Source organism: Styela clava, chromosome 13 (assembly GCF_964204865.1).
Source record: "Styela clava chromosome 13, kaStyClav1.hap1.2, whole genome shotgun sequence".
NCBI lineage: Eukaryota > Metazoa > Chordata > Ascidiacea > Stolidobranchia > Styelidae > Styela > Styela clava.
Window position 1 is genome coordinate 5,139,980 of NC_135262.1, and position 17,389 is coordinate 5,157,368.

Consider the following 17,389-nt stretch of genomic DNA (forward strand, 5'->3'; position numbering starts at 1 on the left):
GAATGCTTCTCAAATTTATAAACAAAATTTGACCTGAGTAATGAGATGGGTTGCACTCAACTTTTATCAGTTTGTCATTGATTTGCTACTAATAGCCAAATGATAGTTTATTCGATAAAGAATTCCACTGGCGATTAATCTATGGGATATTGATGTCTGAATCTGCATGTATCATTACATTTAATACTTTCAAGTTGTTGTGTGCAGATGAAATCATCCAATTGAACATTGATAATAGATAGTAGCTTTGTACTGTATGTAGTTATACTTGTTCAATGCAATATGTGAAATTCTTCATAATGATGAATAAATTGTGGGTTTTGTGCAGTCTGTGTTTTTACCATTTCCATCCATATGTGCGTTTAGAATCTGCTCTTTGAGATTTTGTGATGTGACTAATTCATTTTCAGTTTTGAAGGTTTTGGTGATCTAACTGTATATTGTTTTAGCTATTATTTTTATAGTCGACGTCTCTTTTCAATATTTTCACATTATCACTTATTTTTTCAAAGGTGCAACAAATTGTTGAGAGTGCCTTGAAATGCTTGAAAAGTTTGGGAACCGATACATATTATAGAAGACAATCATTTGAAGTTATAAAATGTTATTTGGTAAGTTTAATACATGTTATTAAAATAAAATTTATTTTCATTTATTATGTGACAGGAAGCGGCCATGTGGATTGTTTTGCTAATTTATTCAGAAAAATAGTTGTTCACTTGACTGTTGCTCATTTACACAAGCCTTAATTTGCGCATTTTTAGACAATATGGTTTGCATATTCTCATACCCTTGCAGAGATGAATATAAAAACACAAATTTTTTTTATTTTATTTATAACAGATTTGCATGATGAACAATGATGTTGGACAAATTGATTTCTCTCATCTGATTCAACATTCCACATTTACAACTGGAAAGTTTCCTCATGTGCCTGTGTCAAGTCTACCAAAATGTCAAGATACTGTTACCAGAAATACTTTCAAACAATCTTTAACTGCTGCGATCAGTGAGTAGTCATTACAAATTTGGGCCCTCCAGTAGTATATGTACCAATATGGAGGTTACTAATTATTTTCGCCTACTTCACATCAGGTTGTGTAAAGGGAGTGAAACCTATGGGCAGGGGGTATATTCACTTTGCTGACACAGACAGTCCCCGAACTCGTAATAGAACTAAGATAAGGAAAATCTGACTAAATTATGGCCTAACCCTAACCTGATAGACATACTACAGGAGTACCGAAATTTGTTTCATTCTGTTGAATATTTCTTTGTTTTAGTTTGAACCATTTATAGTGCCTATTGAAGATATACTATTCTATCATGATATAATAGATCAGGGGTGGGCACACCGCGGCTCGCCAGACTTTTTGTGCGGCTCTTCTCGCTAACATAAATTATTATCCAAATTTTAACTGAGAGAAAAACTTTATTGTGAACTCTTTTAATTTATTAAAAGTCGTAAACAAGTTTTCGTCAATGATTAAGACAAATTTTGTTTTAGTATGAAAATCGCTGTAGCGTTGAATTTTGAATTTAAGTCAGTCAAGTCAGCAAATCTTTCGTCACAATGGTCAATGTTTATTGATGCATCGGCGTTATTGCAGCTTGATTGCGGTTAGTTAGTCTAAGTTACTGTGCGATATGTCCTCAATTGAAAAACGAAAGTACAAAGAAAAACAGAGTTGTCAAGTCAGAATGGGAAGAAGAATACGCATTTACCAGTCAAGAGAATAAACTTTTGTGCTTAATCTGCCATGAGCTAATTAGTCAGAATAAAGTCAGCAATGTTAAACGGCACCATGAAACGAATCATGAAAACCTCTTACGAGACTACCCTCGTAAATCAGCTATGAGGAGCACAAATTAAATGAGCTCAAATTGTGCATATATTTGAGCATAGCTGCCTTGTTTATCTATTTATTGTTATTAGACTCTTGTGTGAATTTCTTTTCTGTTCATGGTATTTTGATAATATTAATAAATTCCCAAATTCTGCGGCTCTTTTGAAGTTCTGACTTACAGCATGCGGCTCTTATACTAAAAAATTGTGCCCCCCCTGTAATAGATCATCCCAATTGTTCAATGATATGGACCCAGGAATAAAAGCTAATATATGATCCCAATAGCTGCTGCTGTGGTAGAAAAGATTTAAATTTTATTCTAGTTAATTCATTGCTCTCTGACTTAAATTCATATATATATGAGTTACTTCACTGCAAGATCTGTGAATTCAGCATGAAACAGCATAAGACTATCAGTATCATCAAATATTTGACAAAGTTTTAATATTGACAAGTGTTTCAAAAATATCTGAGTTCACCCTTGGTCGTACCGTTTGCGATAAAATGAACTAAATAACCTATACATAAACTTTTACTGTGGGTGTGTCTGTTTCTATGTTTGCACAATTACAATTGTCAATAGTTAATACTTGACCAGAATGCAATGTATGTACCTGGCACTCTTTATCTGACACATTGTAAAACAACGTCTGCAGAGTTGGTTTGGAAGATTCTAGTAAAGTAATGTGTTGCAATATTCTACTATTACCTTAGATAGTTTCTATCTTATTCTGTAGTAGAAGTTATTGCTAGTTAACAAAGCAACATGAAAGTACACTTGTTGTGAGTATAATTTAATTTTAGTTGGGCTTGGGATTAGGATGTATTAAGTTAGTTTGTTTGTTATATTTGAAAAAATAAAATATTTTTTGCATATCAGTTTTATCCTAACTTTCTTTTCATGTTAGCTTTCAGAATGTATGTCTGATTGTAATGAATATTGTTTTTACTTTCAGTGTGTGCTGTTATCAAAGACCTACAGGTTGTTGCACTGCCATTTGTTGCTCATGTTGTTCGACATTACACTCTCGTTGCTCTCTCCCAACAAGCAGGACCATTCCCACTTACAGCAAAGCAACAGAGTCAACAGGGATCCATGGGTATGTTGGGAATATAGTATATAGTTGATTTTTTGACAGATTTTCAGAACAAAAAGACTCAGCTGTTGGTGCGTCATGCGTAAATGTTAGAGACATGCTTGCCATCGCATATCTGATTACCCTGCACCAGTTCGCAGGTTTCGAATCCTGTGGGGAATAGTTATAAGAGAGAGGATTGTCAGACTCGCCACCGCCATGATGGTTTACGTAATTTCTGGCCTTTTACAGCTCCCACTATCATGAATATACTGGTAGCTTCATTCTTTTCTATACTCAAAACAAAGTTGTATCTCATGTCAAATTTTGGGATTCGATTTCTTTCTAGTTTTAACAGAAATTATTCAAAGCCAAGGAAACAAATTTTTTGATTAGATCATTTTGAGCTGTTTTCAATGAACCTCATTTAAGGGTACTCCCATAGTATGTGTACCAGGTTAGGGTTAGACCTTAATTTTATTCCGATTTTCCTTATTTTAGTTCTATTACAAGTTTGGGGGCTGTCTGTGTTAACCAAGTGAATATTCCCCTGCCCATAGGTTTCAGTCCCTTTACACAACTTGATGTAAAATGGGCGAACAAAATTAGTTATCTCCATATTGGTACACACTTCTGGAGCACCTATTTATGACCTTTCATAACCTAATTGAGTGATTTATAAAATATTCTCTCGATATATCAATGATTAATAGATTATTTACCAGAATATTATCATACTTTGAGTGTGCTATTTCTGTTGTATGAGTGTGAGTTTTCTTGAAATGCTGAATATGCATAACACATCAAACCATTAGATATAAAATTCATTCCATTTACTCTTATAGCTAACAGATATATGGAAATTGGCATTCTATATTGTATCAGAATGTTTCAGACTTTCTGGAGTAAATTTGTTCTGCATTGGATGTTAATTTTACAAGCAGGAAAGTACATGACTAAATGTAGCATATTGCAACATTTTTGGGATGAAAAGATATGCTCAAAGGAAGGTCATGCGCACTTAGAGGTGAAGGAGATAACTGAAGTGCCAAAAGTTTTTGAGCCTATTCAGAATATAGTGGTGAATTACATGTTAGCAAATACCAATTGACATGGGACACTGGGAAGTTCAGATTAATATAATCAGGAAAACAGCTATCTACGTAACTTATGTTCTTCAAAAAAACTTAGGGAATTCATTTTTTGATGGGTACAATGATAGTAAACCAATGAGAGCTCACAGCCAACCATGTTAACACCTTCCCACACTAAAAAATAATTTCTATTCCAGGTTTCTGTGCTGGTGTAAACAGCTGGTGGTCTGGTATGGATCCTTTAGTTTTAATAGATTCAATAGCAGAATGTATGGCTTACGAAGAAAAAGAATTATGCAAAGTTGGAACAATTGCTATTAGTATCATCATTGAAGTCACAAGTAAGCTCGTGATTTAGTTTTTTAAATTCAATATTTTTTCTCTACTTTGGTGAAGATGTTCTTTATATATCTTTTCGGTTGTCAATTCTGTTAGTTGTTAATTTGTATACTACATACTTACTTTATGTAATACATTCATGGAAAGGAATTGTTATGAGCCATCAGAGTGTTAAAAATGTTTTATGGGTTTGAGACCTCCTTTTTTGAAATAAATATTATTTAAATATTATTATTTAAAATTATTAGTTTTATCTTTTTCAATAAGTATAGATTCACAAACTTTACTTACTTGTTTCTGTGATTCTTTATTAATTCAATTAAGTAAATTGTAAAGTAAATTGCACTTGTATCATTATGTGAAAATAACAGTAAAGAGACCATTTGAAGTGTGCGCGCCTTTTGGTCTGTAAAATACGATACTCCCTTTTTTATATTTTTAATAGAGATAACACATTTTGATTATACAGACGTTTTTGTTAACATACTGATTCTGAATCCTGATCTGAATTTTGATTTTCGACTTTCCTTCTAAGATATAATTAGTCGAAGATTCTGATATCTACTTTTTAAACATCTGTGATGTACTTTTTTCATAGGTACCGTGCTTGGATCCAGAGAACGTGCTTCCAAGTTGCCATTGTTCTCTTACTTGGTTGATAGAATGTGTGCTTGCTGTTATGATCGAGCATGGTACGCAAAATATGGTGGATGTATCGCTATAAGATATTTGATGGAACAGGTATGTGTTGTCAAAAGGAGAAACTTATCTCAGGGAAAGTTGAATGGTGGACTGGCCATTTATATGCCTGACGGACATGATCCAACTTTGATCATACTTGTCTGTGGATCAAATAAATTTTTTGAGTGCAGGAATAAAAATAACCTTTTTGACCTAACGTTCTTTGATTAAATTATTGATAATCAAAATGATAGGAAAGTCCTAATGTATTTTCTGTATAGTAGACCGGGAAGAATTCCGTCCTTCAAGAAATAACAGCTCCTTACATACATATTAATGCTGCCGTTATGGAGGGGAAGGCATGAACAAGCATCATATAAGCAATTAATCATATGATCATTATCTGTATTCAAATTTGTGACAATTTTTCCATTCAGAATGGGCACATTTGAAATAAATTCATATGTCAGATTATGAAATATAATTCCACATTGCATTCAAAATACCAAATTTTCCATTTCTGTCAATACATAAAATAATTTCTGGTGACATTCTACATTTAATTGTTAAAATTGACAACTTTTTTTCAGATGCCTCTTAAATGGGTATTGGAGCAACAGTTTGTTTTTCTACGAGCTCTATTGTTTGTTATGATGGATTTGACAAGTGAAGTATCAAGTGGTGCGATCGATCGGGCAAAAGACATTTTACAGGTTTATGTTTTTATTGTCTTTATAATAGTTGTATAAACTTGTATAAACAATACTGTATTCTTTTTCTCATAGTTTCTTTTCAATTTCAATTTTGTTATGAAGTCAGTTCTCAGTATATCTTAACCAACCTATCAGTAGAGGTTACGTGAAACTAACCGAGTTTATTGTTTTTTAATCAGTATTTTTAATACATTTCATTTAATACATTCATTTAATGAATTTGTGAGGGCCACAATATATGGTATTGGTTCAAATATCAAGACTTTATGTATGTACATAAATCATATATAATATATAATTTCTGAGATCTTGGGCAAAACTAATGAATGCAAAAAGAGGTTCTCAAGGCCCATGATCAAATAGAAATTCTTTTTTTATACTTCATCATTGCAGAGTTTCTGGTGCTTATTTCGAGACTGTTTTTCGTAGATTTGCCAACTGGTTTACATGTTTTATAACCATAATTTTGATTCAAATCATTCAACCACCGAAATTCTGAAACTTTAGCCCGGTTTATTTCATATTTTTCAGGACTAATTTTGTATTACCGCAACTAAACTAAAACTATTCACAGGATAAAATGACCATTGAGTTGTTTGGTTTATACTTAAAACTAAAAACTGACAAATATTCAGCAAAACCAATAAGCTAATGAAAAAAATCATTCATTTATTTATTTAATTAAGGGGAATATAAAATCCACATAATAGTTTCCTATAATATTGCCATTTTACATGTTTTTTGATTTCAATAACAGAATCTTCTAAAGAAATGTGCTTCACCGCTAACTAGTCCTTTGTCCGAGGACAGAGAAGCAGTTGCCTTGCAGACAACATCATTCAATCAAGTTATGCGAGAACTTGTGAGAGAAGTTACATCACCGAACCAACTAGTCAGAGAACAGGTAATAATAATGACCTAGTGCAGCTGTTCCCAAGGGTTGTGGGGGGGGGGGGCCACAATGCGCGGCGCAAAACTGTTACTACTTTTTCCTTGACAGGAAAACTCATTCTTCTTCGTATTTTCATTCCTTGAGGAGGTTATTTCACAAGATTTTTTCACTTTGTTGAGCATGAATTGTTTGAACATAATGGGATTTGCAATCAATCAATCAGTTAACACTATAAATACCACTGAAATGATAAACAGGGGGGTCGTGAGTGTTAAAAGCCTTCGAAAGGGGGCCACAAGCTCCAAAAGGATGATAACCCATTGTCTTAACTATCTTGACATTGCAAGTTTAATGATTTTGGGTTCAGATCCCATGTTCTATACCACACCCAGGCTGTGATAAATTTGATAAGAAATGTAGAATTAGAACGATTTTGGTTCTTGGAAAATATTTTCTTACACATCTTATATTTTCTTGCATATACAGGGTCTTGTTTTGAGCAAAAGCCTTGAGTAAGCAAAAATATATGATATCTCTGACCAAGCATGACACAGTGCCTCATTGACGCAGTTCATCAATAACCACCCATGCTTGGAACAGGGGAAAAATTCAATCTTTCACTCCATCATTATTTTCAGGCGATGAGTTCGCTTCATACTTTGGCAGAAACTTCGGAAAAGAGTGTAACATCGATTATGGCTCCCCATCGTGATGTGTTAGCCGACATGATTCCACCTAGAAAACATTTGCTTCGGCATCAACCTGTGAATACTCAAATTGGACTCATGGATGGAAACACTTTCTGTAACACTCTCAATCCAAGATTATTTACAATTGATTTAGCTATTGTGGAACATAAGGTGGGTGTATTATACTTTATCAGCTTCGAATAAAGTTTATCTTACTGAAAAGTTTGTGTTAATATAGTAAAGTTTTAAATATAAGTTTGTGTCAATATTATTCTGCCCATATTCAAAAGCATCTATTTCCCCTTGGTAGTTTGTTCCTGGTTTGCATGGTGAATGTGTCATTTTGTTTATATTATATTATGTTCAAATTTTTGCTGGAGCAGTCTGTCTGTCTTCATATTTGTCAGGGTTAAATGTCACATAATTGTATTATATGCCAAAATGACTTTGTATGTGTGTCTTGTCTTTCAACCTCTGATGTCTGTAATTCCAATCATGCAATTTGTTATTTGTTGAGAGGAATGAACATACATGCTACATATGTTTCCATCACCAACTGTCAGTTATGACTTTTCTACTAGTTCTGTTCATGTATCCCAGATGATTCCATTCTCATGTGCATTAACAGAGCAATATATAACAGATTAAGATTTAACACTATGTCGCTGACAAGTAGGCCAAATGATCATTTTGCGGTCATCAAGTTCATTCTGTGCATTCATATATTTTTAGTTTTGCTTCATTTTATTGTGCCTGTTTGCTTGAATAGCTAATAAAAAAACACCTTGTTTGATTTCAGGTTTTCTTTACTGAATTGTTCAACATTTGTGAAGCAGATGACGCAGCTTTAAAAAAACTAGCTTGTTATAAAAATGTTGCAAGCTTAGTTCCTCTCAGAATCAGTGCAATGAAAGTTTTGGCTGCATTGCATTACATCCCCCAGGTAATAAATCGTGAATATAATGTCAATATAACTAAATTTAATCTCAACAAATTCCTTGAGCTATTTTCAGCTAAAATATCAAAACTTGGTTTTGGCTTGGTTGTGGGCTTGTGGCAGCATCAGGCAGTCCAGATTGATTTATCCACTTATCCAATATCCACTTACCAATATACTTTACAGGTGAAAGATCGAATTATTAATGTTTTATTCAAACAACTCGGATCAGAAAGTGAAGAATTGATGAAAACAGCAGAAGAATGCATTGAAAAATTTTTGAAAGGAACTGCAGAAGAAGGAAAACCAGTAGAAAATGAAGTTCTTCATAATGCAATGAGACCAACGCTGTTCAAAATGGGAGATTATCGGTAAAAGACTGTTCGTAATTCGTGGACGCAGTGACCCAGTGGTTAAACTTAACTTAACCCAAGCGTTAAACTTAACTATGATATTTTGAAATCTTGAGTTTGAATTCCACCACCTTACCCAGAGTGAAATATGAATTGTGAATAATTCTCATATTGGTCATTTTCAATAATATAGTATCATACTGAGTGTTTGCATCTCTGATTACTCTTCACAGGATCGATCGCTGGTTTTAATTCCAGAGAGGACAATTTATAATAAATGGAGAATTTAGCTGGACTCTTCGGGTCTGTTCCTCCACCACCAACTCCATGCATTTGGTTTGCCATATGATTAAACCATAATATCGGCTTTTTACTCGCCCAGGTTAAAAAATAAAAGCCTATTTAAGATCAAAAGTTTCTCTTTGAAATGATAACATTTCTTATGTTTGCTATTTTGTTTATAATTTATTTTTTGTCACTTTAGGAGTCTAACACTGAGTGTGGTACGCCATCTTGCTACACTTTCTCGACTTTTTCCGAATTCATTCAACGAGAAGCTCTGTGAACAACTTTATACTCATCTCGGAAAATGGTTGGAAGTTGTTCTACACAAACATCAATCTCACACTGATATCCAACAAGAATTGAAACTGTGTGTCGCTATTCTAGACATATTTCATCTCATTCCACTCGCCCCTCAGGTGAGAATTTTTTGTAATCAAATTAGATCATGGCTGGACGGAGAATAAAACATAATCTATTTTAGCCTTCGGAGAGGTTGTCCAACTTGTCCCAAATCTATGATGTGACTCAAAAGAAACTGTAAATTACCTGATACCTTTTCTGAAAATGACGAAATTTTATTTAACACTTGAACTTCTATTGTTTGTGATTGCACCCAGAAGTTTCATTTATCTAGGACGCTTTGTACGAAAGTTATGTTCTCTCTAGAATTTGTCCCAAATGACCTGGGTTCTATTTTTTGTGTACCACCTTTTTTCCACTTGTCCCAATTGCACCGCATTTCCCAATTGTATAGATCAGGGGTGGCCAACCTATGGCGCATGCGCCAAACGTGGCACATTGCATGATTAGAGGTGGCGCATTGCATCTTTAACCCTTTTCATGCCAAAATTGTTAATTGCACTTGGCTTCTCCACACCAAGTCGTTTTTTTGCGATTTACATGGTGACTTTTGATCGTACCTAAAATCTATTCTCATTACTCATCGTCGCCCACTTATGGCTTGTTGGAATTAGAAACAACAGGCGATTATCGACGTTAGCTTTTGGACGGACTTTATGACATTCATTCTAGGCTTTTAGCAAAAATTAGTAAAATTTACTATTTTTTCCCTACTGAAGTAAAAAGTTCAGAACTTCTGGAAAAATAGAAAATCGTCATTTATCAGCTTGAAACATGGATTTTCTATTGCCCAGACTTCCCAAATATCTCCCAATAACAATTGAACAACCAGTTGAATTGCCCAAGCCTAAAAAATTTATTATAAATCAATCCAAAACATGCTGAAAATGACCCCTAAATACCACCTTTTTCATCCAAACTTCAAATGACCGTTGTCAACGAAAGCGAAGCGTAAAATCGCTTGCTGTGACGCAAGTACTAATCTCGAAAAAGCCTGGAGTAAATGCACTGCTCCTCTTAGTAACAAACGTAACTCCAAGAATAAAAAAACTGGCGAAAGTAAAACAGCAGCAAAAGTCTCATAAAGGCGGTACTTAAAAAATAAAATTGATCAGTTTTATTTATTATACTTCCTTGCTTAATTTTTATTCATGTGAAGTTGTAAATTGTAAAAACTACATATACGTGTGTATATATGTGTGTGTATTATAAATTTATATAATTTTAACAAGAAGCGGACATTAGGCGTGGGAATACAAGAGATTTACGGCGCATCTGAAACATTATGTTTAAAACGTGGCGCATGGTATGTGAAAGGTTGGCCACCCCTGGTATAGATCTACCGAATTTCATATCTATCCTAACCCAGAAAAATTGGTAAAAGTGGAGCAATTATAAGACAAGTGAGAAAGGTGAGAAAATTTGAAAAAGCAGGACAAGTGGGACATGACATTTTGGAGCCATTGTCCAGTAATATTACTACAGTACCTCTACACCTTCCCCAATTGTCCCAACTGTGTGGATCCATTAAATGTTAATCTATTCAAACCCAGAACATGGGTGGTAAAAGTTTGAGGCGAGTAGGAATGTCTAGTACTAACATACCTGCTTTCGCACTCTTTCAGACCTCATTTTTATATTTTCGAATGTTTCATTGTCATTCTTTTTATTAATTTTAGTCTCTTCTGGAGCCTTTGATCACCAGCGTAGTCAAAACTGAGGCAGGTTTGATGACAGAAATTGGAAGTCCTTTACGTGAACCGTTGTTCCAATTTGTTGTTCAACATCCTGATGAAGCCTTGCTAATTTTCTTGCAAGAAGTTCATGTTACCAACGCACATTGGAATCGACTCATGGTAATTAATTCTGTGTTTAGATTATTCAGTATTTTTTAATATTTTGAATAGGTTTTGAATAGGATGCATAAGATTCTGTATAATGAATCATTGAATATTTCTCTACAGGGTTGGATGCAAGGCCCAATCCCTGAATTGCATATCAATTCGAGTCAGTCATCCACAACTTGGAACATGTTTTACTTCCAGCAAAATTTAAAATTAGAATCTTGAGTTTAAGTTATTTATAATAATAGTTTTATCTTGTGTTAAATTAATGCCGTTTTAAAATTGATCAAGACTTAATTATGAGTTTACGATTGCGTCGGCGTAAACATGGCCTATTTTTAGTTATCAAATGCTAAACTTATCAAAAGCTTACAGCATTAATCTGTTGTATTTCACACTGATGACTATGTGTTCAACTTAAAGAAAATAGTCATAATACTATTTATACTATACTATCTCAGTCATAATACTAATTCTTACAGACATTTTTCCTGAAAAAACAAGATGAGAATGGTCGACTTTTGCGACACACTATGGAACAAAAAAGTTCTCAATTGCTTGATGTATGTTTCAGTAGACAACTGTATTATCATGGATTACAGGTTAGAATTATTTTTGCTCTCTCGCTGGTGTGACATTTTATAATAATGCTATTTTAAATATTATTAATGATTGAGTTATTTTAAAAATCTTTTATACAACAACAATAACTTTAAAGAAACTAGGGTGAAGAAGAGCATTGTATTTTATGTGCATTGAGGATAGGATTTACATATTTCTCCTGTGAGAGAAAAACAACAACAAGATGGCTTAATCATATGGCGAACCACAGCCTCTCTTTCGGTTAGCAGTCCATGTTGGGTATGGCCCGTATGGGATTAGTTAACCAGGTATTTTGTTTTCAGATGCATAAACTTGTTTAAAAAATCTAGTTAGGTATTTGCGATTTAAATATTGTAATATCACTCACAAATACTAGTTTTAATCTGGTGTGTTTTCATTTGTAAATTTTTGGAGTACAGTTTTCTCATAGCTAACAAGTTTTAATATTTTAGGTTATCTGGATTCTTGCAAAGAACAATTCAAATTATTTGGTTCAGCATGTTAACATTGTCAAGAAACTGCAACTTATTTGGTCAAGTCGTGAGTTTCAACAACGACACAAACATGGTAAATTTGATGATTATTTTGTCATAGATACAGAAAAGTAGGAAAATGTAGTAAGTTATAGTGTTTTGAGGTTAGCTTTTAAAAACGTTAACCTGTTTTAACAAGTTTCTGTGATAAAAATTATTTTTTTGGTTCAAGTTAATTTATATTTATGGCTTATCTTGTTGGCACATTTTTTATTTATTATCCAGGGGACAAAAGATGTTAGTATCGTTTTATCATGTGCCGAATCTTTCCTTCTTATTTGCCATTCCAGGCTGTATATGGTGAAGACTGAACACCAAATTTTGTAGTTAATATGGAATCCCCAAAGTTTAGTTTCACTATTATACTATAATTACTAGTTCATCAGAATTAAGATGATATAGACCACGGCTTTTAAAACTGGGGGTTGTGGCCCCGCAGTGGTCCACGCTATGACGTTTAGGGGTTGTAAAAAGTACACCAATTTCATGAGGTACCATATCTAACTTTTGATTCGAAACAAAATTATTGAAACTAGTGCAAAACGTTCATTTAAAACTGTTTATTTTGATTTCTCACGATTTCTTTCAGATCAATCTCTAACCATTCATTTCAACGAACCTCGAATTTTGGCAAAAATATTGAATTTGTACGTAAGCAACAATCCAGATAATGTGGAGCTTCATTTCCAATTACTTCGGGGATTTTCTGGACGATCTCTTGCGGATTTCACTTTTCTCAAAACATGGTTTGAAGAGAAAATACCTACAACGTATTCGATACTCCAAAAAAGAAAGGTAGATATTTATTGCTCTGATGCACGGTTGCCCAAAACGAATTGAAAATTAGAATACCTTTAAAACTGGTGATATTTGATACAATAAACATATGATTTTTGAAATAGTTCAGAATAACTTTATTTGAAAAAATGTCATTATTTGATGACTGATTGTCAGATGTAAAATAAGATTTTTTTTAACTTATGATTCTGTCAAAAGTAGAAAATAACATGTTCCTATAAACTATTTTGCATTGCCAAATTCAAGTTTCTAACAATATCCAATAATTTCTGCAAATTTGTCTCTGTTTATTATAATTCAATTCACAATATCTTCAATATTTCTCAGTTAAAATATGATTTTATAATATATTTGAAGTAGTTAAATATTTGATTTTAGCAATTTTTATGTTAATAAGTTATATTTGAAAAATGAATCGAAAAACAAACAATTTGGTGATGTGAAAGTACAGTAAATGAAATAATACCCAATCTTTCTGGAGTCCCAGGATAAATATGTAAATCCTATCTTACCCTATCTCAGGTTTTCTTCAAATATGTTGAGTTATTCCATGATGATGCTTTTCCTGCTGAACTCAAAGCTTATGCTCTGCAATATATTCTGATTCCAATGTTCAAAAAAACATTTGAGAACGGAGAAGGAGAACAAATAATTGGTGGGCCTCCCAACCCTGAGTCTGATAATCATAACGATTGTATCAGCGTCTTCATCAACCAGTAAGTAAAATGGATGAGTATACTTGCATAAACATTTGCCACTTATGACTTTCGGTAGCTGATTCTAATGACTCTTTAACAGTGACTCTTTAACTGCCGGGTTCAAGGGTGGTTCACGTAACCGCTGGTCAGCTCCCTCCACCATTGGGTCCATGCTTTCGAAAAACAAATACTAGCTAACTAACTAATCCCATACCCGACATGGACTGGTAACCAGACGAGAGGATGTGGTTTGCCATGTGAGTAAGCTGTCTTATCGTCTTTCCCCTCTGTGGATTGAATATGTTATGTCAAATTCTAATTTCCTTTTAATTTATATCGAAATTATTTTATTTTGTTCACAATTTTTTTTGTGTATTTTTCAGAGTAATTGATCCTGATCAGCCGTATGGAGTACCTGATGCAGTGAGGATCCAGTTGCTACGATTTTTAGCTTTACTTGTTGAAAATGCATCGACCCATATCCATGACCCCGGTAACAAACGCCATGGCAACAAACTTCGTCGTATAATGACATTTGCATGGCCTTGCTTACTTCCAAAGAATTGTATCGATCCAGCAACGAAATACCATGGTCATCTACTGTTGTCTCACATCATTGCCAAGTTTGCAATTCACAAGCGAATTGTGCTGCAGACTTTCTATTCCCTTCTCAAGGTAACTGATGATTTAAGAAGTACGCAACATGTAGGACAAAATTTAAAACAGTGAAAAATGTGTTCATAGAGAGACTGACTTTTGAAAAGTTACATGAAACTCATAAATAATAGGAAAAAAATTAGTGTAATACTAGAGCACTAGTGATTCTTATTGGGACAAGCCTATCTCGCCTATTGTAAATGATTCTGGAATTTCTTTTTTCTTTGAGATTTTTATCAACTGTTATGTTATATGTCATGTTGTAATATGTGTGAATTGATGCCCCCCCCCCCCCCCATATCTTACTTTTTTAGTGTAAATTGGTTATTGTAAACCTTGGTTCAAATTATGTAAATTTATTAATGAGCGGTTCTGTTTTTACGCTCAGAAATTAAAATGAATTGGAGGATTGCAATCCATAAATTTAATATTGAGCTATTTAAACGTATTGCATCACACTTCACAAATTTGATTCTGTAAGGTTTTGTCTGACTGAGAGTGATTCAAGGAATTTCAACAGCTCAATAAAAGTTGTCTTGATTGTTGCTACGATAGTGATGCGGTCAGTGCATAAGTATTCACTGACACATAGAGTAGAAAGAAAGGAGAAGTACTTAGGAACCTGCTTTCCTATAATTTATGCGCACCCTAAATTCAACTATTATATCCGCCTCTCATTCTCAACTCGCTTTTTCATCTCGCAATATTTTACCCAGGCTCATGCTGTAGAAGCTCGTGCTGTTGTTCGTCAGGCACTCGATATTCTCACGCCAGCTATGCCTACTAGAATGGAGGATGGAAATCAAATGTTAACACACTGGACAAGAAAAATTATTGTTGAAGAAGGACATACTATTGCTCAGCTGATGCATGTCTTGCAACTTATTGTTAGACATTGTATGGTTAGTTTTCAATTTCTAATAATTATCCAATGATATAACTTCTATCATTATAATTTGAAACAGATAGAGAAATTTAAGGTGTTGTCGTTAGACATTTTTTGTTTCAATACTATTTTTCTATTTTGTCAAAATTAAAATTAAATTCATTTAAAAATTTCTGAAATTTAATTAACTAAATACTTACTGGTATTAATATTTTTGATTGACAATTCCGATACCAAGTGAACATGTTTACAACCATTGATTGAATGACGTTGATTGTCACCACAATATCCCAATGGTTAATGTGCAGTCCTGGTTAGGTTCGTTCAAGTTCAAATCGAAAAATGAAGCCAACTAAAACCAAGTCTGTTTCTTGAATTTAGTTCACTTGACTGTATTCAGCAAATACTGGAGTTTTAATTTACATAATTCGAATCTTGTGGAAAACAATTTTTCTTCAATGATCAACTTTCCTATCCTTGAATTTCATTTTAAACTGTCGTTTATTCCCAGGTTTATTATCCTGTCAACAATGGCCTTATACAACAAATGGTCGCATCAATGCAACGACTTGGTCTTGCTCCTAACATTAATGCAGAACATCGAAGGTATTTACTTTTTACTTCAAAAATCCTCTTTATCCTTTATTCATTACTGTTATCTCGCAGAAAACATGGTTATATTATATGATACATCGAAAATGTTATCATGTTCAATGCTCGCTCTTCCTATTATATAGTAGTATGTAATCCTAATATTATTTAATTAAAACCAGAATTGAAGACTAGATTCCACAATGAAAACTTAATGTTTGCCGATAAATGATTTTCATATTAATCATAGGGAAAGGAAAAGTGATAAGGCAGCCAGCTTGAGGAAGAAGCCATAACCAACCAGTGTTTGTGTGAACCACACTTTAACAGGAATTCTAGAAATCCCCTCGCACATAATTATACTACACAGAATTCAAATCTGCAAACAAGGAAAATTTAAAATAAAATATCACCACCCATTCGTACGCTAATTAAATACTATTTTTGTAAATTAACAGACTTGCTGTTGACGTGGCTGAAGTTTTATTGAAATGGGAATTGAGAAGATTGCAAGAATCAGGAATATTAGATTCTGGAGATGATGCAGGTAGGATGCTTTATACATTTTTTATACAAAGCCTATTCACATTATTTGCTCTGAACAATGCCCTGTACAATCAGCCACTGATATCTAACGATATGCAAGAAGGTATTATTCAATGGAGAAAATGAGTCTTTCTGGTTAGCATTGCCTACTCGATTTATTATACCATTTGTGGGTATACCAGTAACTGTTAAATAGATTAAAAAAAATTTCATATAAAAATATTTCACTAACATCTTGAAGAATCAGTGGATTATTCGAAGTTAAACTAGAAATATTGTTGTTATGAAAGCTATAAAACCTATGAACAAATACAAATAAACAATTATTACCAATGTACATTGTAGAAATGATAGAGCTTACCATCATGCCATCTGACATCTCAGATTAGGATGTTATTTCATATTCATGTCAAAGATTATCATTATATACAAATGTGTACTCCTTATTTTCTGCAGTGAAACATCTGACCTATCCAATGTCTAACATTTCTTTGATGAAAACATTATCTGGTGAATTGCAAACCTCATCAAGTCATCAAGTGTCTCCAATTGATAAGAAACATTCCGATTCTGTTGTTAATTTTCTTTTGAGAATGACCTGTCAGGTATGTGTTGAAGTTTACTTTTCAACCCCAAATTTGAAAACTAAGCACTATTTACTTAGTCACTGTGTGAATTCTATGTCTACGGTAAAGCAGAAAAAACTGTATTAAAACGCTGACATTTAACGATATGTACTTTTGAAGGACTGGAAACTTTTATGTTCAACTTTATCTATACAATTTGTTACATTTTGGGTGAGCTGATGGACATGGGCTTGGAGTTTAAGATGCGAACTCAACCTGCGATATGAGATGAAACTACTCCATAATTTTCAAACTCTATAACTAGATATGGCAAGACGAAATAAGTAATGGATAGTAAATAGTTCAAAATATAAGCTTACAGCTTTTGACTATATCATTTA

At 33.4% G+C, this 17,389-nt stretch overlaps 1 protein-coding gene across 1 annotated transcript in view; it reads left to right on the forward strand.

Annotated features, from left to right (window-relative positions):
* Positions 1 to 17,389, forward strand: part of LOC120332315 (transformation/transcription domain-associated protein-like) — a 53,767-nt gene that overhangs the window by 13,215 nt on the left and 23,163 nt on the right. Inside the window, exons 21-41 of the mRNA XM_078119096.1 lie at positions 513 to 611; positions 844 to 1,009; positions 2,804 to 2,947; positions 4,215 to 4,358; positions 4,955 to 5,097; positions 5,628 to 5,750; positions 6,508 to 6,654; positions 7,281 to 7,502; positions 8,131 to 8,274; positions 8,455 to 8,639; positions 9,106 to 9,322; positions 10,946 to 11,122; positions 11,593 to 11,712; positions 12,166 to 12,280; positions 12,836 to 13,041; positions 13,567 to 13,760; positions 14,126 to 14,417; positions 15,116 to 15,301; positions 15,797 to 15,891; positions 16,335 to 16,423; positions 16,879 to 17,027. Of these exons, the coding sequence (XP_077975222.1) occupies positions 513 to 611; positions 844 to 1,009; positions 2,804 to 2,947; positions 4,215 to 4,358; positions 4,955 to 5,097; positions 5,628 to 5,750; positions 6,508 to 6,654; positions 7,281 to 7,502; positions 8,131 to 8,274; positions 8,455 to 8,639; positions 9,106 to 9,322; positions 10,946 to 11,122; positions 11,593 to 11,712; positions 12,166 to 12,280; positions 12,836 to 13,041; positions 13,567 to 13,760; positions 14,126 to 14,417; positions 15,116 to 15,301; positions 15,797 to 15,891; positions 16,335 to 16,423; positions 16,879 to 17,027 (3,357 nt within the window). The remainder of the gene's footprint in view (positions 1 to 512; positions 612 to 843; positions 1,010 to 2,803; positions 2,948 to 4,214; positions 4,359 to 4,954; positions 5,098 to 5,627; positions 5,751 to 6,507; positions 6,655 to 7,280; positions 7,503 to 8,130; positions 8,275 to 8,454; positions 8,640 to 9,105; positions 9,323 to 10,945; positions 11,123 to 11,592; positions 11,713 to 12,165; positions 12,281 to 12,835; positions 13,042 to 13,566; positions 13,761 to 14,125; positions 14,418 to 15,115; positions 15,302 to 15,796; positions 15,892 to 16,334; positions 16,424 to 16,878; positions 17,028 to 17,389) is intronic.